We start from the raw sequence: 25,177 nt of genomic DNA, 5'->3' as shown, positions 1-25,177 counted from the left end.
GGTAGGCGGTTCCACGGGTTTACAACCCTGTGGGTGAAAAAGCATCTCCTGTTTCCTGTCCAACATTCTGGCTTGTTGAGTTTGAACCCGTTGCTCCTTGTTCGTGTAACATCTGACCTTTTGAAGACATTGTCCTGATCGACATCCTCCAAATTGTTTAGTAATTTAAAGGTTTCTATGAAGTCCGCCCTGTCATGCCTGGTTTGTAGTGTTGTTAGCCCTGTGGCCCTCAACCATTCCTGATACGAGAGATGACTAAGCCCTGGTATGAATTTTGTCGTAAGACAAAGCTCCATAGCTCTAAGAAATGGCTCCAGAGCAGCTGTACGTGTCTCTCTGAAGATGAGGGTCTCCATGCCTGGATGCAATAATTCATGTGGGGACGCACCAGAAACTTATACAATTGAAGGACTACTTTCTTTTCCTTTAAGGTAAAGGTACACATGATTATTCCCAGGGTTTGGTTTGCTATTTTACTGCCGCTCCCACTTGTTGTACAACTGTCAGTGATTGGTGGATTCTGACTCCAAGATAATGTTGATGATTTGGTAGTTGTGACATGGATTGTTATGCCCCACGTGCAAGGTCTTGTATTTATCGACATTAAAAAGTCATCTGACCATTTGTGGAGTTTATGTAGATTTTGTAGGGTTTCAATATGGCTTTCACTTCCCACTTTACCATAGATCTTAGTGTCATCTGCAAAGTTGATGTGGTTTGTAATATTATCATCTATGTCATTGATGAATATGACAAAAAGGGTTGGCCCCAAAATGGACCTTTTTGGCAACACACTTAGCACATTGGTGGGGGTTGGGTGAGATATTTGCTTGCTAGGCTTGCGATTACACAGTACTGGTCGGGCTCCGGGGGTGTGTCTTGTTGGGCTTCTAGTTGTTCATGGTCGGGCTCCAGATCGTGCATGGTTGTGCGCAAACAACACAAGGTTGTGCACCAATGGTTAATTGTGTACTAGTGCTCCAGGTTTGTTTGCTAGGCCTCCATGGTTGTATGTTTGCTAGAAATCCGGGTTACTTTCTTCGTATAGAGCTCAATTTTTGTTTGGTATGGTAACACAACTGGTCGGGGTTTTGGTAACACAACTGGTCGGGGTCCAGTTACAAAACTGATGGGGCTCCATTTACAAAACTGGTTGGGGTCCAGTTATGCAACTGGTCAAGCTCCGGTTACATAATTGTTTGGGCTATGTTGTCATTTGGGCTTCGGGTTTTGCATAGTCGGGCTTTGGTTCGTGCATGGTTGTGCTTCAGATGTTGTTTGTTAGGTTCGTTCATACTAGGCTTGTGGTTAGACAACTGGGCGGGCTCCGGTCACACAACTGGGCGGGCTCCGGTCACACAACTGGTCGGGCTCCGGTCACACAACTGGTCGGGCTCCGGTTACACAACTGGTCGGGCTCCGGTTAAATAACTGGTCGGGCTCCGGAGGTGTCACTTGAGTTTCGGGTTGTGCATGGTCGGGCTTCGGTTCGTGCATAGTTGTGATCCAAAGGTTGTTCGCTTCGTTCATGCTAGGCTTGCGGTTACACAATTGGTCGGGGTCCGGTTACACAATTGGTCGAGCTTCGGTTACACAACTGGTCGGGCTCCGGTTACATAACTGGTCGGGCTCCGGTTACACAACTGGTCGGGCTCCGGTTACGTAACTGGTCGGGCTCCGGGGGTGTCACTTGGGCTGCGGGTTGTGCATGGTCGGGCTTCGGTTCGTGCATGGTTGTGATCCAAAGGTTGTTCGGTTCGTGCATGGTTGTGATCCAAAGGTTGTTCGCTTCGTTCATACTAGGCTTGCGGATACACAACTGGTCGGGGTCTGGTTACACAACTGGTTGGGCTTCGGTTACACAACTGGTCGGCGTCTGGTTACACAACTGGTCGGGCTCCGTTTATGTAACTGGTCGTGCTCCTTGGGTGTCACTTGGGCTTCGGGTTGTGCGTATTTGGGCTTCGATTCGTGCATGGTTGTGCTTCAGAGGTTTTGTTCGGTTCGTTCATGCTAGGCTTGCAGGTACACAATTAGTCGGGCTTCGGGGTGCACAAATAACTACCACTCGCTGGTTGAATAGGGGATGCTTAATGAACAATACACCTCAGGCAGAAAAAACAATTATGAAGTGTGCAACTACGGTCTAGTTGCAAACATTGCAAATAATCCAATGGATTATTGCAGTTGTATTGTTTGCACCATCTTGAGTCTATTCGTTGTCATAAGAGACAAAGCCCTCGCTGATAGATAATAATAAGATATACAACAGTATAAGCAGTGCGCTAAGCACGTCAGCCCACATATAATATCTATATAATAATAATAATAATGTTTATTCAGGTAAATACACACATACTGTATATATATGCGCGTGTGTGTGTGCGCAGAAATATTAATAAAACAATTAACATCGTGTAGTGTATTCTATATATTAAAATATATTACTTTGAAACCCGTATCAGTCACTAAAAAAAATTGGGCTACTCTTGTTACAAATTCGCTACTTTTTGACAGTCAGCTCGCTACTTTCAGCAATATTTGGATCTGGCAACTCTGCATGGCCCCGGCCGCCAGTCAGTAGTAAATTGGTGACGAGAGGAGGAGGTGCTCTGGCCCCTGGTTCGGTAATATCCTCCACTGGAATTATCTTTGTGTTCCACTTTATACATTGCTGTGTTAGTGTTTTACTTTGCAGTAAATGTGTATTTACAGTTTTATGTCTGTCAGTGTGCCGCAGACATACTATTATGCTTCGTATGTCTTTTTTTAGTATTTTAGTTTAAATAGGTTGGTAATATGAATGGGATATTTTAATTTGAGTAATTGTTGTATGTTCTAAATGCAACCTGTCCTCTGGCTAGGCTCGTGCAAGCGGCGGTCCACCCCCTTCCCCCACCAAAGACACATCAATTTTAACATTAATCAATTTTAACGTTCATCAATGTTATTTGCGTAATTTTATATTTGATTTCATAAACCCTGTCAAGGCTATCTTAAACTCTGAAGACAGTGTATTGCTGATAATGACACTATCTCGAGCCCTCAGATTGTGACGTATAAGCCTTGTCGCCCTTTATATAATGCCTGGTCTTGCCTTTATATAAGAATGTTTGTCAAGTGGCAGAAAGTGAAGGGCAACTTGACTGAGCCGTCAATACAGATGCCCACTTGAGAAACTGCAATACTAGATGAATTTGACAGCGATCCTAGTACAGTTGACTTCGATCCTACAATACGGGATCCTGGGTTCGATTTCCGGGCGGAACAGGAATGGTTAGGCACATTTTCTTTCACCTAATGTTATGCCTCTCTTCACAAGTATATACATATAAACATGTATACCACTGTACTACGCAGTTAATTCCAATAGATTTTTCACCATGTCATATTAAGCACATACGCCGTCAAATATTTTAAATCACATTATGAAAAGCAACAGTTAACATCCCTGACAATCTCCACATGCACTTCAAGCACAAAATATGTGATTGGTATCAGTTATATACAATTACCAATGTCAGTGTTTTATATGAGGACTTTGTTAATGAGGTAACATAATACTATGTTAAATGGTGCGCTCCCATTGGGATTACTGTATCCGAGCATGGAGACCGCCTCTTCAGAAGGAAACAGCTACAATGGAGAAAGTGCAACACCGGGCAACAAAAGTTATTCCAGAGATAAGTCATCTCTCGTATCAGGAACGGTTGAGGGTCACAGGGCTAACAGCACTACAAAGCAGGCATGACAGAGCGGATCTCATTAAAACTTAAAATACTGAGCAATTTGGAGGATGTTGATTCGAACGATTTATTCAAAAGGTCAGATGTAACACAAACAAAGAACAACGGTTTCAAGCTCAAAATGTAGAACTGAGAACAGATGTTATTTTCATCCACAGTTATAAACCCATGGAACTGCCTACCCGCCGAAGCCGCGAACGCCAAAACTGTTAGGTTTTAAAATCCACCCTATCATAAAGGCAAATGGTGGGGGGGGGGGGACCTTCGACAAGCCGCCGGCTTCCTGTGCTCGTCGCCCTCGGGTAAATCACGTAAATCAAATGGGTGAAACCTAATTGGCCAAGAACAAGGCCAATACGGTCCCCTTGGCGAATTGGTAAGACACTCGCCCCGTGCTTTGCGAGCAATTTGGCCTGCGTTCGTATCCTAACCGGGGAGGATTGACTGGGTACCAATCCTTAGCTGTCGCCTCTGTTCACCCAGAAGTGAATGGTTGTTAAACGATTTGGCGGGTCGTATTCCGGGGAAAATTAAGATTAAAGACCTGCCCGAAACGTTATGCGTTCTAGGGGCTGTACAAGAATGTAAGAACTCTTGTATATATAAACAATATATATATGACAGCGGTGGTTGTGTGAGCCACGCCTGCCCAAGGTCATGTCCATGCATGATCATGCACATGTTGTTGAGCATTTCACAGCACACAAAACAACTTAATCGCTCAATACATTTATCCAAGTCAACCTCGCTTTCTGGGAACTGGAAGAGCAAACACAGTCAACACTGGGAACAATTCTTGCAGCATGAACGATTGCAAGATTGATATCATGCAATCGTTCAAATGTTAGGTAAAATTTACAAGATCTCCAAGCCTAATACTCCTCAACTTGCGTATCACTCGCCAAAGTGATTAGCGTGGATGAAGGCTAACATGTATGAAAACACACTGGCTTTCTGTCCCCCGAGACATTGAACTATTATGAACAGTCTCTCCAACATTTTAATTCTGTGATTGCTCTGTTATCAATTATTTCAGACCAGATAATGTGAGGTACTTTGAGCTATTACTATTATATACTATTATATTATATACCTTGAGCTATTACTATTATATACTATTATATTATATACTTTGAGCTATTTGAACTATTACTCACGAATATTAGAAGATAATCTTCCTGTACCCAGATTTTGCTAGTGGAAGCTAATAGATCAGCAGACTGGCATTTCATGTTCTCTCCTGATCCCATGTATGACAATCCATCCTGCGAGATGGTGATATTAGATGAACTTATAGCTAGTTTTTTTTATCTACATTGTGTAATAGGGTAGTAGTACATTGCTGTGAATAACAAAGTTTGTTATTTAAAACTAAATGATTTGTTTTTATTGAGAGGATTATGTAATTAATATCTGAGAAATTTGTTGGGGGATATTATAATGTAATATTATATATATAATATAATGTTTTGAAAGTAAATGTGTATTTTGTGTGTATTGGAAATTTGTGTAGGTCCGTGACTGCTTATGACGTCACTATGTAAACATGAGCTGACTGCAGTAAGAAATTAGCGGCGGGAGTACACACATACACACACACATACAGATATATATATATTCGTCTTCCTTGGCTGTAAAGATTCGTACCAAAAGGTGATTGTGCAAAGCATTTGAGTGACAGTTGCCATGAGTTAAGAGGATCTTTAATTTCAGCCTAGAGCCGTAGATAATATACAAAGTGAGACAAAATAATTTGTTTTGAAAATTCATTTTGCATCTTAAAAAAAGTACATTAGTAAACAGGTAATTTTTATCACAAGGCATTTTTTGTTTGTATCTAACACTTTATAAGCAAAAGGTCTTTAATCGAACCCTGGACCTGGGCAGGTGGGAAGACGAGTACACCGGTCCCTTGCTATAGCTAAACGAATTGTGGGGTTCAGTCCCTGAGCCCATTATGTGCCTCTGTAACCCTTTCCACTACCGCCCACAAGATGGATATGGGGTGCATAATAAATGAACTAAACTAACTGTTCGTCCCTGTTCATCAACAGTAATTGGGTTACGAATGCAGTTCATATTATTTATTATTATTTTATTATATATACAAGAGTTCTTACATTCTTGTACAGCCACTAGCACGCATAGCGTTTCGAGCAAGTCCTTAATCCTAAGTTCCCCGGAATACAACCCCTGCGAAGAATTGTTTAACAACCAGGTACCCATTTTACTCTTGAGTTAAACAGAGGCTACAGTTAAGGATTTTGGCCAAGTAAATCCTCTCTAGCCAGGATATGAACCCAGGACAAAGCCCTTGTGGAACGCCAGGCCAGTGTCTTACCACTACGCCACAGAGACTGAGAACTCAGACTCCTGTAGCTAGCTCGCTTAGATAGCTCTACACAAGTCACATCAGTCTTAGGAGTTCTTAATGGCCTACTGGAGACTAGTGCCAGAACCTGGTCCCTATCTCCCTCCCCTCACAGAGGTTCAGGGAGTGGGGGGGATTATTACAATCACTCATGCCAGGAAACAATCAGAAACTCGGTTTTCACAGAGAGAAAAGAAACTATAAAGCAAATGATTCACCTAGCAGTTAGGTTGAAACCATTAGTTACAGCTTGCCACTACCGGGTGGAAACACCACCGGTAGGCCCAACCCCCTGTGTCAACAGAGGTTAGTCCTGTTGCTGATGTCTAGTCTGTGTGGACCACTTTTTGAGTGGTCAGCCCGTGGGCCCCAATTTCTAGAAAGTGTGTGCATCCTTTGGACTTTGTCCTGTGAGAGCCTTTTGCATTGTGTGCTGTTGCAAGATTTATTGATTGCTTGCTTCACATGTGCATTGACTAAAGTCCACACACGCCCCACTTGTTGTGTGGACTTTGGTCAGTTTTCACCTCAAGCTGTATGAGTTTGTGGTTGCCCTTCCCTCTGCACTTATTTAGTATTGCCCTCTACTCTGATACCGAGTCTCCTGGTGGGTTCTGGAGTTTTACCCTGAGAGACTGGCCTACAGTGTAGGATGGCTTGCCCAGGGTGGTGCAAGAGGTCTTGGACTTCTGTACAAGGCTCTGAGGTTGGGGGAGTTTAGGGGTTCATAATTAAAGTGTGCTTGTACATATGGCATGCTGGTAACACCCCTTTGCAGCCACATTTATTGTCATCTGTATTCAGTGTCAGTTCATCCAGTAAGCATTCCTAGTACAGTACCTAGGTGTTTTGCTTGGTCCTTACCTTCAGGCCCTGTAAAACCATGCAAGTCTTTTGGCATGGTTTGCCATGGATCGGCCCACTGAGACTAGACTTGCTACTTGAAAGTTCAAGGAATGTCTGTCGTCATTGTTATATAACAATGATCATTCATTCTGTTTCTGCTATGCTGCTTGTTGGGTGGATAATATCTTTGACCCTGAGGCCTGCAAAAGTTTGCATTCACTAGGTCTCTATTTTTTTAGAGCCTCCTAGCTCAGAGGCTTATTATGCAGCTGCTGCTTTATGGGTTTGGTTTTCTTGTGTTTGCTGATTCAATGGATGCCCTGGATGGATGCTCAACACTATAGGGGCCTGGAGTTGGCCCCTATAGTGTTGAGGGAACCAGAATTGTGAAAAATATTAATAATAAATTTATAGAAGCAATAATGTGGTTGGCAAATAATTTCTCATGAAGAGAAATGGACAATATGGAAGGCATAAAGAAAGAGATGATTGGAAGCACATATAAGTTAAAGGGTAGGAGCTCTTTGGTCAGATTATGTGCATACATGAGGGAGCTGTTTGTGAGGATATGGTTTAATGGATAGTGAATTGTGACTGGAGCTATATGAAGTCTGGAGGAGGAAAGTCCACAACAGTAGCTGTAGATTGAATAATGAATGCACTTTATTTAAGCTGTAGTTCTTATTTACTCAATGCAAAATAATGTGCTTGAAAACTAGCCTATCTTTGATGGGTGAACACAATTGAAATCAGTGTCTATTGGTGAAGGAATGAATACCAACATATGGTATTTATTTGTGAATCCTAATGTATTATATTCTTTTATCCACAGGTACTACTGTATTTCAAGAATCGTCTCGGTACAGTATTGTATAAAGCTGAAAACTCCAAGCTTCCGAGCCATACTTCTCTCAAAAGTTGAAAATTAGGACTTGACCCCAAGACAATCAACTGTACTGTACCAGATCTTATTTTAATACAAGTAACAGATCTTGTTATACAGCAAGAAATTCTTATAATACATACAAAAATATACATATCGTTAACAGAATACTATATTTTTACACTAACAAATAACTTCATTACATAGTAAGCCCTCAATTGAAATGGAAGCATTTACTGCTATACGCATGGCTGTGGCCAAGCGACCAATCGTGAGCAATGTTATCGTGTATGGGCTGCTCTACACGGGTGCAGAGTTCTTCCAGCAAACCATGAATAATAAAGTTTTGGTAAGTTATATATATAATTTGATGTTTTGTGGTTATAATACAGTTATCCTTTGCACACTTTCAACATCACAACAATTAAGTGCCCTTCTGAATGACATCAATTTAATAAAAAAAAAAATTAAATCAAAAAGTTAAGCTAAAAAAATTATTTGTTGCCTTGAATTTTTTACATAAATAATTTACTGGATTCAGAAATTTAAAAAAAATAAATAATTTACTGGATTCAGAAATTTAAGAAAATAAAAGAGTATTTACTAAAATAAAATATTGTGCACTTGATTTAAAAAAATATTACTACAATTTTTGTAGTCCATTGTATATTTACTCTAAATATAATTATTTAGAGTATTGACTATAATCTGTAGCATTATCACCCGCTTCTCCATTTATCATGTTCACTATGTCATATTCACTATTTATCATGTGACTTTTATAACACAAGGATTATATCACATTGGCTTAAATGTTATCTTGGAACACATCTGTTTTATTCCAAAATATCACTGATAAAAATTGTGTAGCATTTTCATTGGACAGTACATTGGTTATTTACATTTTACTTCTCATTACCCTACAGTAAGATTTCACGATGTTCTTGGGCGGGATCATGTAAGGTCAGACATAATGACATGTAGGCACCAGTGCCGTGAAGATTGGGTGGACATAGAGGAACTGCCTTGTATGGACCAGTAGTCCTTCTGCACTAGTGTATTCTTTTATTAAACCAACCCAGAATGACTGATAAAAGTAAATTCATATAAACTTCAAGCATAATGCACACTTCTTGGATCCCTGATACAATTGACCTCAGACTCCTCAAATGTTGCCTGTTGACTTCCAGTCTGGGACCAGATTGCATTTAAACTCTTGACTTATTTTCATTCTTGAATCTTAGTTTCTGTAGTTCAGGGGGCCATACTTGTACTGGTACTGCGTATAGTATATAATGCTTTGCATGTACGTATATATTTATAAGTCCCTGATTGTATTATTGCCTGATTTCTCAGTTTGGTGCTAGTGGTGTACTTCAGTGGATTAGCTTAATGACCTATTCCCACTTCATTCATGGGTATTTGGAACATAGATAAGGAACATAAGTATTGCTCTGCATAGATTATACCATGGTATTCAACTTTATTCTTTTCATTTTGTATATGGGTGTGACCCATTCAATGTACCCAACAAGTGATGTCTAGGCAAAATGGTTGTAACCAATAATTTTGTTTATTTTGTCACCTGTGGCATAATTATGAGTGCTTTCCAACTGATAACCTAAAGCTCCTGGGTTCGATTCTCTTAAAGGATGAGATACTAAGGCACATTTCATTACTTGCAATACCTTTGTTCATGCAGTATGAGAATCTTCCCTGGGGATTAGGCAAGTGTTATGGATTACATCCTTTAGAAAGTCGATTGTTGTCCTAGGGCAGTGGTTCTCAACATATTATCATTATTATTATTATTTTATTATTATTTTCACCCCATGCACCCTTCTCATCACATGTCAGAATGTCGTTCTTCCCTACCCGCCCTTTCCTTTCCTTTCCAAGATTATCTGACTCAAAAGTTGCATTCCAGTATATCCATAGAAAAGGAGTGAGATATTGAACTTTATTATGTCATTAAATTAAAAGTAAAGTGTGATAACCTGTAGATTATGTACAAATCTGTAAAATTGTAGTTTGTAGAAAGATCAATGTTCCAGCAGTTTAAGTTTGCAGTTTCAATTACCCCACTCCCACTGAAATCCTAAAATCCCCCCCCCCCCCCCCCCTTGGTTGAGACCCTCTTGTCAGCTTTCCTGTCCCGACAGTGGGGAAATAATCACTTATATATCTTTGTCTGATAAGCTGACAGTTAGATTAATGATTGCCAAACACTCATGCCTTGGCACCCAGGATTTCTTCCTTGTGCTGTACCCAGTTATTGGCAGAGAGGACCTGTCACACAGGTCATGTTAGTGAGTGGAACACCTTAGTGATATGCACAACTCTCTTCAGTGCAGAATACTTGTAGGTCTCATGACTAAGTAGATCTTTTCTGGCCAGCCCCCACAGAAGCTTTCATTAGCTTATGCTCTGGCAATTACTGGACACTGGTCATCGAGGTATCTGCGAGATTTTCATTGCCTTACTTGGGACGAGGCCCTTGCCATTCTCTAAAAGATGGGGGAGTGTATTATGGGAATCAGTGATCAACCAAATACCTAGGTAAACTTCCTAAAAGCATTGAAAGACAACCATTAGACCTCAAACTCTCATTCAAATATGTTTTAAAAAGTGCCAAATTATGACAAGTGATTACTACTGTACTGCACAGGAAAAAAGTAGAAATCCCAATGATTGCCCCTTCAACTCGGGTGTATTTTTAAATTCAATTTGAACACTTAAAACTTCCCTAGGTGGCCAAAGACTACTTAATCCTATGGAGAATTTGTTAATTGATAGAATTGGTAATGAGGTGGTCCTCCTCTCACAAAGGTTCTTGAGATTACTTTTGACTGTGAAGGTGATTAGTAATAAGGGCATCCTATACACAAGGTAATTACCCAGGTGCGTAATTACCTAGTTGTGTGTTGGTATCGGTGGCTTGTACTCATGGGCAGACCTGTACTTATGCATTAGTGACAACTATTTGTACATCTGATAGGTTTATGGTCACTGTAGGTCATCTAGGATTATTTCTAGGAGGGGAGCCTTCAGTGACTTCCAGAAGCTAAATACCTGCCAAGCCATGCCTTAGGGAAGTTACACCAGGCCTCTGGAGACCCACTCTAACCTATTGGGAGCCAGGACCAGAATCTGGTTCCCTCAAAGAGGTAAAGGGAGCTAGTAATCAAAGATTAACTTCAGAACCAAGAAGAAACCTATGCACCAGAAAGTTCAGGTGGGTAACAAGGCAACTATGAGTACAGGTACCACAATGTAAACATACCGATCCTGTAGCACCAGTAAACCACTAGTTGGCAGCCAAGGTCACCTGGGGGTCCCTGCTATTCCACTTACAAACTGTCCCTGAAAATCTCCACTGACCCATAGGGAAGAGGGTGAACATGGTTGAGAGGGGAGTTATTGAAGGTCCCTACCAGCAAAGTGGGTTTAATTATATTCAACATTTGATTTCTAAGAGGGGGCCTTCAGTGGGTCCCCAAAGCTACCTTATAATGAACCCTTGTCAAAGGAGGCAAGTATCACAAGAATAGATGTATGCAAGAAACAAAAGATGTGGTCTTAATATTTTAGCTTCAGTTGGCAGCTTTGGTTTTGACCTTGGGCCTCTCCAATGGTCACGTTTCTCAGACTCTGTGATGTATGAGTTTTGGGACATTGGTTAGCCAGGTGCTTGGCCATTCTCAAGGCTCTCCATGGTCTGGCTGTTAGCATGGTTTGTTCCACCAGTACATTTATGGTGATCCCTCTTTTCCAGTATAGCGAGCGAATCGCCATCCGACTGCCTTCTGTAGCACCATGTTCCATGTTTGCTGGATGGTTTTATGCATCTCTTGGTTCATTTTCCTGGATCTCCAGAATGTCTGTTAACACATTACCTTCCTTCCCAAGTTCTGGTTAGGTTGGGGTTCAGTGTGAGCTACCGCTCCTACTACTTTTGACTCTGCCATATTGTTCTTCACCTAGCCTCCAGCGCTCTTTTCCAGACGGCCTTAGTTGGTCCTCTGATGTTGCCATTTTCGGGAGATTTACGACTGGCTACTTGTGCCCACAGTCATTGGATCTCTCTGCTGGGCAGGGATCTGGTTGTTTACAATTTTGTTTATCAACTGTCTGGCTGGCCAAGATCTGGGCTGTAGTGCTAGGCTGGCTTCCTTTTCTCTACCTTGATTGTCCTTGTTATGTACTGGTTTGTTATGTACCTTGTAATAGGATGGTCGATTGACTTGGTAATGGTCCAGGACGGACCAAAACGTCGTCGTCTCGCCATCTTCTGATACGTGGTTTGGTAATCGTAGTCTTGGCCTTAATAATGTGCAAAGTACACTTTAGTCCTGTCCAACAAAAGTAAACTGATCTGACAATTGCCTTTATAATGTGCTAAGGTTGATAGACCTTTGGGGTTTTTTTGGTGCCCAACACAAACCAAACTCATCATCCTCAGAGTGCACCAGATTATGATCATTGTTCCCAGTAAGTGACAGATGGGTCTCAAAGGCCTCGTGCGTGTTGGGCTGAATTTCGTTGATTGAGCTGAGCTCGGGAAGCCACTGGGGTGCCTACCAGAAAAGGCTATTTCATTACATTCAAAGCTTGATTTATGTTTTGTAAAGTTGCATTATTAGGAAATTCATCTTATCAAAGCTACAGCTATATTGAAATATAGAGTGCTGTTAATGCGTTATACTTTTATCAAAATGTTGGTACGAATGTGTGAAGGAAAAGGTGCAAAAGATGTTCCTTCATATGAGGAAAGCTCCAAGAGGAAATGGTGAATCCAGGGGGAGGAGAAATAGATTGCAACAGCAACATTGATGGTCATGACGTGCTGCTGTTGGTGTGCGTGAGATCACATTTGCAAATTTTTTTTTTAGTCATAATATTACAATGATTTTCAAAATTTTAACACTGAATTGGAAGCTATTAATGTTAAATACTGTACCTATTTATCATTTATTTTTCATTTTGTTTTGGTAACTGGTGAAATCATTTTCTAGATTCCAGCAAGCTCTACCCCGAAGCCATACGACACAGCAACAATAGCTCGTTATGGCATCATGGGAACCTGTGTATTTCCGCATACACTCTACCATGCGTATGAAATATTTATTTTTTTAGTTTTTGCTTAAATTATCTTAGCATTTTTTCCTGCCCTCAGTGCTCTTTCTTTTTTAATATTTTTGTTTGTATTCTTTTAGCATTAATCAACTTCCTAGAATTGTTTATTTTCAAGATGTTACCTTGCCTTTAGCTTATAACCCTGGCTTCTTGTGCCTTCTCCTTAAAGTTCTCTTCAAGATGTTACCTTGCCTCCAGCTTATAACCCTGGCTTCTTGTGCCTTCTCCTTAAAGTTCTCTTCAAGATGTTACCTTGCCTCCTAGCTTATAACCCTGGCTTCTTGTGCCTTCTCCTTAAAGTTCTCTTCAAGGTGTTACCTTGCCTCCAGCTTATAACCCTGGCTTCTTGTGCCTTTTCCTTAAAGTTCTCTTCAAGATGTTACCTTGCCTCTTGCTTATAACCCATATTTCTTGTGCCTTCTCATAAGTTCTCTTAAAGATGTCACTCTGCCTCTGGCTTACCGCTCTAGATTTACAACCACCATGGTTGAAATCGTTGCAGTTATTTTATCACGAAGGCTTATACGAGGCCTGTATGTCTTTTCTTACGTTTCATTTAAGAAACAACTCTTACATGTATTTTAAGCATTTTGTATTAATTTACCTGTGTGTCAACAGTACATTTTTCATGACAAAGTAATGAAGATCACACACACACACACACACACATATATATTACATATATACTGTATACAGTATATATATATATATATATATATATATATATTATATATATATATATATATAATGTGTATGTAAGTGGAGGAATATATGTAGAGGAATATAAGAAGTATCACTTTTGTAAACAGAGTGGTAGACGGTTGGAACAAGTTAGGCGAGAACGTGGTGGAGGCCAAAACCATCAGTACAGTAATTTCAAAGCGTTATATGACTAAAAGTGCTGGGGAGACGGGACACCATGAGCGTAGCTCTCATCCTGTAACTTCTCTTAGGTAATTACAAACACTTTGTACAGTTTATAAAATATATGTATGTATGTATGTACATGCATATGTAGATATGTAGAGCAAATGTAGATATGATAGAGCCTAGTAGGCTCAAGAATCTGTACACCAGTTGATTGACAGTTGAGAGGCAGGACCAGAGAGTCAAAGCTCAACACTCCCCCCCCCCACAAGCGCAACTAGGTGAGTATATATGCACACACAATGAAATCTCAGTATTCTAACTTAATTGGTTCGTGAAGGCCGGACGAAAACATAAATGTGCAAATACTGAAAAAGGTTTCCGATGAGGAATAATGTAAATTGGATTAATCCGTACCAGACCACAACAATAAAAATATTAATGCAATAATTAAAATAAATAAATACTAATACAGTATGCATTTGTCCTACACTTAAGAGTTGATGGCATATGTGGAAGGTGAGGAGACAGAGGAAGAGATGTTATTCTTTGGCAGGGAAGTCCCCTACCATTATCACACCTTTATCAGGGTGATATTTGTCAAGAAAACTGCACTTGCTTTCCCCATTTTGCATACATTTCTTTCACTAGAGAGCTAGATTTAGGCATACCAAACTCGGTAACAAGAGCAAACAAACGGGCACCACTTTCATATTTTGCTATGAGGTCTTTTTTTCACCTTTATCATGGTTCTAACCATTTTTCTTTTTATTTGGCTTTTATCACTAACTTTCTTAGGTGACATGGTGACTTATTTACATTGAGATTATTAAAAATAATCAAAATATCCAAGAGAAAAGTGTAGCGGGTTGTGCACTGAACGACAGCTATGGCGAGACTGACACATCAGGGATGCTTGTTTACTTGTGCATGCTGAGCAAACGGATGAATACCAAACATGAACACGGCATCCGAATGCCAAAAGTTTGATTTAAGAAGCTTAATGCACCTCCACCTCAATCAGTCCAATTGAAAGGCATTCACCACAAGATCCTTACGATCAAGGAATGGAGCCATGTAGGAGCAAGGCGTGAAGCGGTTCACCTTGGGGCAACCGAACATCTTGCAGATCCAGTGGAAGGACGCATCATCAATGGTCCACTCCATAAAATGGGACAGAAGTGAGAACCCATTTGTGAAAACATTGGACCCACCCTGCATGTGAACTGCACAGAGAACCATACCCTGAGAAACTAAAGCTGAACTACTCAGTGTCCAGCTCACTTGAAGTGAAGAGACCCCCCCCTTCCCATCCCCTTCAGTTCAGGTAATAAACGACTGGGAAGTAGATGGAGTGGAGCCAGAGCACAGAGAGTAGAATTCTCCTCGGGGCATGCTACACAGCCACGAACTTGCACACCATACTGTGCGCCTGAAGAAACATACCCAACCTTGAGCAGCCTAGCCAGCACTGATCACAAAGATCTAACCCAGAACCGAAGCATCTGTGAATAAATTGAACAATAATGGAGAATGATACCACAGAACCGAACCTTGAACAGCCTGAAGAGGAAGCCGGCAAGACAGGAACCCAATGAATAGCAGATGGGGGGGGTCAGAACCTGTCAGTCCTAGAAGCACCGAAATGGATGGAACTGGAAAAACAATAACAATACCTGGAGCCAAACTCTATCCAGGGAAAAAACAATACAGTATAGGTAAAGTTGTGGCTCCCACATAACTGCTTAACTAACTGGCAAGTCACCCAGTTCGTTGCAGATGATGCAAAATCATCAATGACGGTGAAAGAAAAGCAGACAGAGTCCCGAATAAGGCGCAACCAAGTCTGAACCTGGGATGAAACCAACTGGGATTTTCGTCAATTCACCAAGAACCTGAACCTGACGAACTGGGAAAGAATCGGATCCCTGGCTTGCTGACAGAGGCTGACTGGGAGCCCAAACCAGCCAATTGTCGAGGTAGGCCAATACACAAACCCCTAACAGGTGTTGCTGGACCACAATCCTCCACGTCAACCTGGTAAACGCATGGGGATCCGGTTTCAAACCAAAATGAAGGACCTTGAAGTAGTAAGCCTAGTGCCTTAACACAAAAGTACAAGTCCCTGAAATGGTACCTGAAAATGAGTGGTCTTCAACACGGTCTTTAGGATCATCAACTGGTACACTCACATGACAGTTGATGATCCTGAGGGATCATCACCACTGCCAAACTGGCAGTGGTGGTGTTCAGTGAAATTACAATGGTGGTGGTGTAGGCCTCACCCTCAGGACGGTAACATGTGCATCTGCATCGCTATCTGTATCACATTTAATGCGAATAAATGCCATAACGTGGCATTTATTCACATTTAATTCCATCTGCACAGTGATGCTTTAAACTGTAAACTTACTTTATTCAAGTCTTCTTGAAGGGCATGATCATTATTAAGTTTCTAATCTTTAGTAGCTTGGCATCATCAGCAAACAAGTTTATATAATTTCAGAAAAAAATCACCATTGACATTAAAATAAATATGTAAAAATATCTTGGCGGCAACTGTTGCACCGTGCTTAGCTCATGGTAACCGCCATGGGACGATGACTCGAACTCTTGTCAATCCAGAGAATTCTTTGCTCCATCATGGCCAAAGTATGCTGCAATTTTTTTTTTTTTTTGTAAGGTGAGGTGTTGTCGTCCATAAACAGGTGCGTAGCCTAGAGGTTAATGTGATGTGTATTTATATTTAATTTTAGAACCTCTAAAATTTTTAACACAAAATCCAGTATCCTTGTAAGATTTTGGTACTTATGGACTTAGGTATTGAAGAGCTGGTGTTGGTTCTCTGGTAGGTGAGACATACTGGCCTCGACTGTTGTCGTGTGGCCTGTTGGCCCTACTGTGGTCCCGAGTACGTACAGCTAGGCAGGCTGCTCGCCAAGTTCGGTGAGGATTGTGCTTACGCTATGTTGCATTATTCTAGTTGAAACTTGTGCATGTCATAGTAGTTTCATAAAAATATTACTACAGTACTAGGAGTTGAATGATACTCTTGAGGAATGTCGATACTAGAGGATTCTTTTGAGAGAGAATAAAGTTTAGAGTACATTTATGGAACATATTAGGCATATTGTACAGTATTTGCATTTAAGAATTCTGAGTATGCATTCTTTGTATTTTAAAATTTATTGTTAATTCAAGCTAACATGGATAACCATGTTCAGTACTGTAATACTAAAGCTTACATCAATGTAGTTTTTTATACACCACGGTATACTTGCTGTTTATTTAAGATAACAATGCATGAATATGTTTGTATTTCTCAAGGAAGTAGACACCTGGAATGCTAAATATCCTACTCTATCCTAGCACTTTAATACAGGTTAGAAGTTCTGTGAGGGCATCTGACCCTCACTTGATTTTTAAACTGTTAATATGACATTAGTCTGCATTGAAACATACTATACTGTACTGTACTGTATATGAATTTTCTGTATAAATATATCTTGACAAACTATGAACCAGCCCAGTTCTTTCACCTGATTTGAAATCCGGTTGATTTTTATATTCACTATTCTCCAGACACCTGATTATCGGCATTCTTGGTGGGCTAATAAATGTTATATTAGGTACACAGTATTGCAAACATAATGGTGGGAATCAAAAGAGATGCGTTTCTATAAAATAAGACTGGAAAGGACACCGTACATGTAATAGCCATAGAGATACTGCATTAACGAATAACTGGTGGCATCTGGAACTGCAGTGTGTGTGGACTCCATGACAGTGGTCCCTAGATAATTGATTATTTAATTAATCTCTTCTGTATTTGCCGTGATATAAACCTGAGTAGCGTTTTTATTATAGAATAAAGACCGTGGGTATCTACAGAATTGAGTAAACTATTATTAACTATCATGTAATGTTCGCACACTAACCTGACATGAGATAGCCTGTAGAGTAGTTTGAGTAGTTCTGTTTGAGTCGTGTCATGTCTCATGGTCAGCAAGATGATATCCAAGTGGTGAACCACATGAGAGCTGCATAATAATGACTTGCATTAACATTTCAGTCTATGTAGGAATTGCATTGGCAATTATATCACCCATGCTTTTATGGAGTGTCATATATATATATAACCCATGTGCAGTATTTTTGTAATTTAACAAGACTCGTGTGGCAACTGGAATGTAGTAAACGATCCTCAAACCTCTTTTAATATTCATTTACACTACCTCGGCATACTGTAAGTGGGTGTAAGCTTATACAGTACTGTACTTTCATTTGCTTATGTAGATAAATGAGTGTATGGTGTTTTGAAGTGTGTGTTGTGTTTGTGTGCCCTAAATGTGTTGAGGCATTGTTGGAATGACTCCCTGGCACTCTTATTTTGCCCCAGAAAAATAATTTACATAATGTAAAACGTGCCTACAGTATTTTGTTATGCGGCATACAGTAGCCTATTGATTTTGCTGTAGAAACTTGACTTTAACTAGACTTCAGGCATTCACAGTTGATACTGTTTACAAAATTGAATACTGATACTGTATACAGAATTTAGTGCCTTTTTTTAGTGTTCTAGTCAAAGTACATTAAATATATTTTTGTGGTAAATATTTATTAAGAATTTATTTTGTTAAATAATTTCAGTTAAAAAAATTTGCCATTCTTTACAGGTACAAATACTTAGACTCAAAGTTTGTGGGCAAGAGTTTACGGATGGTGATGCCAAAACTTGCCGCAGATGCCCTTGTTATCACCCCCATTAACCTTACACTGTTTTATGTTGGTAAGTTATAAGGCATTACCTTTGTTGCATTCATTTTATGATAGTGTGATGTGTACATTAGAATTGTACTATGTTCAAGGTATTGTGAAGATTTGGATTTGCTTTTGTTACCACCATAGATGGTGATAAGCGCCTGACAGCTGGGTGGACAGCGCTTCGGATTTGTAGTCCTGAAGTTCCGGGTTCGATCCCCAGTGGAGACGGAGACAAATGGGCAAAATGTTTTTCACCCTGATGCCCCTGTTACCTAGCAGTATATAGGTACCTGGGAGTTAGACAGCTGCTACGGGCTGCTTCCTGGGGGGCGAGGGGGGTGTAACAAAAAGGAGGCCTCGTCGAGGACTGGGTCGCGGGGATGCGTAGCCCCGAAATCATCTCAAGATAACCTCAAGATCTCAAGATAACCATTTGATCAATATTACTCTGGGCTTTGTTAGATTCTGACAAGATTGTCAGCATGTGAAAATAATATAGTATAACAGTTTGAACCTTGGCAGTGGTTCTGGTGAAAAACCTGGCAGATGGGACATGTAAGATGGAAGTTAATAAATCGTTGAATTAGTTATACAGCCTATATAAATTCATATATTGTAACAAAATAATGAATATCATTAATAATATGCTGAGTAACTTGTGGTACTGTACCATCACTTTGGGCTTCATAGCCCTCCTTCCTTCTCAAATACTAGACCTTAACCTGCAAAATCATGAATCTACCTCTTTGTAGAAGTTCCCTGTATAATAAAGAGGAACTAGTATGCACAGCTCTTAAACTTGACCAATGTGGTGGTAGAGACCGGGTTGCGGGGACCTTGACCCCTGGAATCAATGCAAGGTAACCTCCTTCCTCTCATTTGGGGGGAGAGGGTGGAGGTAGCCTGGGGTCAGCCAGCTGATCCACCCTCAGTTCTAGATGAAAACACCCCAGACACCCTGGAGAGGGAGAGTGTCAAGAAGTCACCAGGGCTCACTTAGAAATTGGCAATTCTACTGTACATTCTCAATGCTGGTTTTCTGGGGGGAGCCTCCTGTGTCTTCCTGAAGCTAACAACTATAGAGAAGGAAACAAACGGGCACTTATCAAGGAAGATGAAACACTGCAGTTAACACTACAATATTGAGAGACTCGGCTGCAACACACGACCCAAAGCCACACAAGGGCACTGGGGACCAGGAACATTGACAAGATACCTGGCTGCCAGAACCCTGTTCGACCACCAGAACCCTGGCTCCCGAATATCAGCCCCAGTCCTAATATTGTATGTATTATATATACATACAATATTAGCAAAGACAGTCAATATAGTGGCATACTTATGAACATTATGGGTGTAAGTGTAGGCTGCAGGCTGACTTGACTTGATGACACTACATCAAGGCTAAATATTGTACAATGCTATTTGCTCTGTGCCTGCAGAATAAAGCTATTAGCTCTTGGACCCTGCCTTTCTAACCAATCTATTTTCCTCTATTATTTCTACACATTTCTCTAATACACACACATCCCCAGGAAGCAGCCCTTAACAGCTGTCTAACTCTCGGGTATATATTTACTGCTAGGTGAACAGGAGCTAGAAACTATCCATTTGTTTCTGCCTCAGCTGGGAATCAAGCCCGGGCCCTTAAGACTACGACCCCTGAGTGCTATCAACTCAGTCATGAGGCCCCCAAATGAATGCTGTAGTACTTGAATTGGTGCAGGTTAATGATGATAAATATATAATGAAGGAATCTACTTTTAATGTATTTTTATGCATTATATATCAACAGGTATGAGTGCCTTAGAAGGAAAAGAAGATTGGCTAGAAGAATGGAGGAAAAAGATCATCCCTACATTTGTGGTGAGCTTTCCATCTGTTGTGTGTCCATTGTAACTTACAATTGTTATACAAAGATGAAAATGTTGAGAGTTATACAGAAATGCACCAGGTCCTGAAGTATTTTGCTTGAGTAATCTTTTCAGATTTGTTGGAGATCTGTTTATACAGTATTGTCTTGCTGATACCTCGATAGCTAGTTAACTAAATAATTTCTGATGTGCAGTATAATATGGCAGCAATAATTGAAACTACAGTATTTTATTAATTTTGATGAGGGTATTTTTTGCATTATTAATAGCATTTCAAGAAAATTGCTTCATGTGTTGTGGGTCATGCCGTCTGCTGTATTGCTTCATATGTAGGTCATGCAGTCTGCTGTATTGTTTTATACATATTCATCCTATGGTGAACTGGCAAAAGTCCAGGCTTTTTACATCCCAGGTTTAAACTTGGCTGGGCCTTGTGGGACTCTTGGTCTTGGTCTACCACGGCCACCGCCACCACTGGCGCCACCAGCATGGGCGCCAACACCACGGCTTCCTTTTCTTACAATAAAAGTCTGTTGGCCAGGAGATGTAGCTCTTCTACATTGTATAGTAGGCTGACCACAGAAAGTTGAAGTGGAGGCCACGCTGTCGTTAGTGTCATCATGGCTGGGGACACTCCGGCATTTGGCAGGGCATGCTGCCAAGACACCAAATCTTCGTCTAGTAACACCACCACCACGATAGTCACTAACACTCGGTTCATCTATGCTACTTGTATCAAAAGCAGCATCATTGAACCCAGAAAATATGATTCTTGTATAAGGTCTTTATCTGACTTTGGGTCACCAACATCACTATCACGGCTCTCTTGAAACCATGTCTTGAATTTTAACATCAGACAGTGGTTTTCAACTGCACGCCCCATGGGAGAGTGGGAACTCAAAGCGTGTGCATCAGCCATGGTTACTTACTTGAAACTGAGCCTACCTGTGGCTGTGGGGTATGCTGGGAATTTTGCACAAAAGGGCTGATGTTCACTGGAGGCCTCAGGCTTCCATCTGGTACCCAACCTACCACGTGCAAGTTTTGAAACTTACGATATACTCTAATAACATTTATGATATGTAAGGGGGTGCACCACCATACTCCATATCACAAGTAGCACAGTACAGTGGTTAAATATACGTCATTTTCTGTGGCTGTTTGAAAGATTTGAATAAGATTAGAGCTTTGCTCTGTCCTCTATATTTTCTACTCTCATAAAAATCTTATTGTCATCTGCAAAGTATCTTTGAGGACTGAGCTTTTCATGGTGGATGGTCCGGATTTGATTTTATTGACCATTACTCTTTAGGTTCTGTTCTTTAGGAAATTGAAGATCCATCTTCCTACTTTGTCAGTAATTCCTTCTGTGCATGTCTTATATATAACACCATGGTCACATTTATCTAACCCCTTTATCAAAATCTGCGTACATTATATCGCCATTTTTCTTGTCCTGCATGACAAGAGTCATGTGGTAGTGGTCAAACAATTGTGAGATAAAATTGTCCTGCTTTAATACCCATGTTGCCAGGGTTATGTAGATGCAGTGATTCCATGTGTTTTGTGATCTAATTTTTTACCAGTCTTTCAAGGATTTTTAATGCATGATGTTAGTTCTATTAGTCTATACATTTTTTTGCATCTACTTTACTTCCTCTTTGTAGAGGTGGCATTATCTTTTATTTTTTTTTTTTAAGTCCATCAGGGATAACATTACTGTCTTGGCCTCTCCAAATGATGATTAGAGACTGTGATAGTGGTTTTCTGGAGGGGCCAACAGTGGCTACCCGAAGCAAACTCGTTTACCTCGGATAGCTCTCCCCTCCCGAGTCATAATATCCTTAGGAGTCCTGGATGGCCTACCGGGAACCAAAGCTAGAACCTAGCCACCTTCCCCCCCCCCGCCCTCCTTCACAGAGAGCTGGGAATTGCTATGATCGCCCTGCACTGATAAAACATCCAGAAAAAATTGAAGCAATACAGACAATTCCAAGGTTCAAAGAAAGAAAAAGCAGTGAAATGGCGAAATGACTACACAAACGATTCAACTCAAACGAAGTCAAACTCTTCCTTGATACGGCTAGCCACCAATAGTTATTCAATATGGGTAGTTATCCCATAAAGAGCCAAAGTCAAGGTCCTGAGTCTCGAGAGTTCTGGTACATTTTTTTGTTTCCAAGGTTCTTATCCTCAGGGAGCTACTGAAAGCCCTACCAGAAATGGGCATTTTCCTTACATTCAACTTTTGTTTTCTTTGTTATATATATACAAGAGTTCTTACATTCTTGTAAACCCACTAGCACACATAGCATTTTGGGCAGGTCCTTAATCCTAATTTTCCCTGGAATACGACCCGCCAAATCATTTAACCAGGTACCTATTCACTGCTGGGTGAACAGAGTCTACAATTAAGGAATGGCATTCTGTCGATCCTCCCCTATCCAGGCCAAAGCACTCGCGTAGTGCCAGGCAAGTGCCTTACCTCTGCAACTGTGTGGTAAAGTCTTTGATTTTAAAGGCAAGGCCTTTAGGCTAAAGCCTAAAGGTAAAGCTAAAGCCAAAGTGAAGAACTCTTGACTTTTGTTTGTCACATGGTAAAAGTACACTTTTAATATACAAAATAAAATAATTTTTACAGTAGCACTAGAAGGGAGAGAGAGAACATGGGAGGTGTTCCTTCCTAGTATTTGTATAGTACAGGGGTACCTCAGTTTAAGAATTTAATCCATTCCTGGAGACGGTTCGTAACCCGAAAATTTTGTAAACCGAAACGAATTTCTCCATAAGAAATAATGGGAAATGAACTAATCCGTTCCTGACTCCCCAAAAACTTCAAAGTAAATTTTATACCTAATTCACCCAAATCTTCACTACAAAAGTATGTTAAAGTTATTACTTGCTGATGACTCCTGTTGGCATATGGAAGATGGTAAGAAGGGAAAGGAGGAGAGGTGTTACTGTTTGGAATGGGAGTCCCCCTTCCATTATAACATCAGGCAGTGAAGATTTCTCTGGAGTGCAATCTCTGGCATGTTTTGCCTGCATACCACTAGATCCTGGTTGTGGCTCACTGCTTGATTTTCTCACAAGGAAACGTTCCATTGAAAATTGCTTTTCCCTTCTTTGCAACACTGTCTGTAGTGAGGCATCACATTGTCATTGAAAGATTAATGCAACGGCCTACTACAGCTTTCTCTGGGCGAGTCGCTTCATGCTTATGAATGATCTCTTGTTTTTCCTCTATGGTCATTCTCACATGTGATTTCTTGCCTTGACCCTTAGCACTGGCTTTCTTGGGACCCATGGCAAGATATATAATAACAACTTTTATGTCAAATAGCCAAAATCTGAAAAGAAACTGTAAATCCTTGCACAAGAATTCAGGCGGGATAGTCACTGGGCGCAAGGCACTCGTAAACTGAGGCGCGATCGCCGTGCCACCACGCACTAAGTCGGCCGTATGCGTATCAACAAACTCGTATCCCGAGGTAAAGTTCATATCCCGATTCAAATTTTCTGAACAAATCAGGCTCGTAACCCAGAAAGCTCGTAAACAGGGGTGTTTAAACCTAATAAGTTATTTGTTGTGAGTAAAACACTTTCTGCATCTAAAATTTTATTGCAAACTCTAATTGCACGTGCCTTTCTGTTGCAGACGGCTAGCGTGTTTTGGTTCCTGTATCTCTGATCAACTTCAGATTCCTGCCCCCTCAAGCACGTGTAGTATTTGTTGGTACATGTCAGGTCATTTGGGTGTCAATACTGTGTTGGTTCAAGCGGCAGGAATACTAAGCTCACTCACAGTTAACTATGTAAGATAATTCTATTTATGTAAAGGTAGGTGCATAACTGACATTCACTAAACTGTTTGTGACACTAAAAAAAAAATTACCTGTTGTATATTGTAAAGTAGTAGAAATGCACTGTATTATTTCATGAAATTTGTTTTTTCAATGAGTAGTGGAGTTTGTTTGTCGCTGCTCCTTGTGCCTCTTTAGAGGGGGGGATGGTGGCTCATGGTCCCCGTTAGGACTAAAAGAACTTGGCATCTGATAGTACTTGTTAGTTGGCACCATAGTTTATGTCTCAACAAAATTAGTAATTTCTTGGTGAATACTGTACCCTAGTGCAGTCTTAACATTATACAGCAGTACAGGTAGTGGCAAAAAAGTGGTGGAGGTTTTGTGAGGGGATGGAATTGTGGTCTTCGCAGTAATGCGCACTAGATCTTGGGCATTATGGTCCTGCCAACAGACACATGCTGATGAAGTGTTGCTCACTTTGGATACAGGATAACAACACAGTCCAATATAACGTAGTTCAGCCCAGACGATAGAGCTCTGTATTGGCATAAAAAATACAGTAATGCCTACCGAGTTCTTCAATTGCTCAAAACAGTTTACTGTCTACCTTAATTTATCTGGCTTGACAGCTTAACCTATCCAAGATATAATACTGTGTATTAGTCCCAAAAATAGCTTATTGGTAAATGTTGGATTTTCTGTTGGTTTCCAATTGAAGAATGTATAAACTGCATTTAATAAATGGCCATTTAATATGAAGACAAAGATGAGATCATTAATTTTTGTGAACAATTCTTTCTTTAATTGTTTAAATTATTAAGATACATTTTTGATAGTTGCAGGCGATGAGTCACAATAAGGCTGAAGTATGTGACAGACACACA

The 25,177-nt window shown here is 40.5% G+C and overlaps 1 protein-coding gene across 1 annotated transcript; it reads left to right on the top strand.

The window, feature by feature from the left end:
• The first annotated feature begins 2,543 nt into the window (after window positions 1-2,543).
• On the top strand, window positions 2,544-24,531 carry LOC138351322 (mpv17-like protein). Its single transcript, XM_069303008.1, is given in 7 exon segments — window positions 2,544-2,627; window positions 7,796-8,195; window positions 12,862-12,959; window positions 18,526-18,638; window positions 20,409-20,479; window positions 24,146-24,161; window positions 24,164-24,531. Coding segments are annotated over 6 exon segments (543 nt in total). The 5' UTR covers window positions 2,544-2,627; window positions 7,796-8,069; the 3' UTR covers window positions 24,283-24,531.
• The last annotated feature ends 646 nt before the right edge of the window (window positions 24,532-25,177 follow it).

This window comes from Procambarus clarkii, chromosome 49, assembly GCF_040958095.1.
Source record: "Procambarus clarkii isolate CNS0578487 chromosome 49, FALCON_Pclarkii_2.0, whole genome shotgun sequence".
Lineage (NCBI taxonomy): Eukaryota > Metazoa > Arthropoda > Malacostraca > Decapoda > Cambaridae > Procambarus > Procambarus clarkii.
This window is presented reverse-complemented; position numbering and strand designations above follow the sequence as displayed.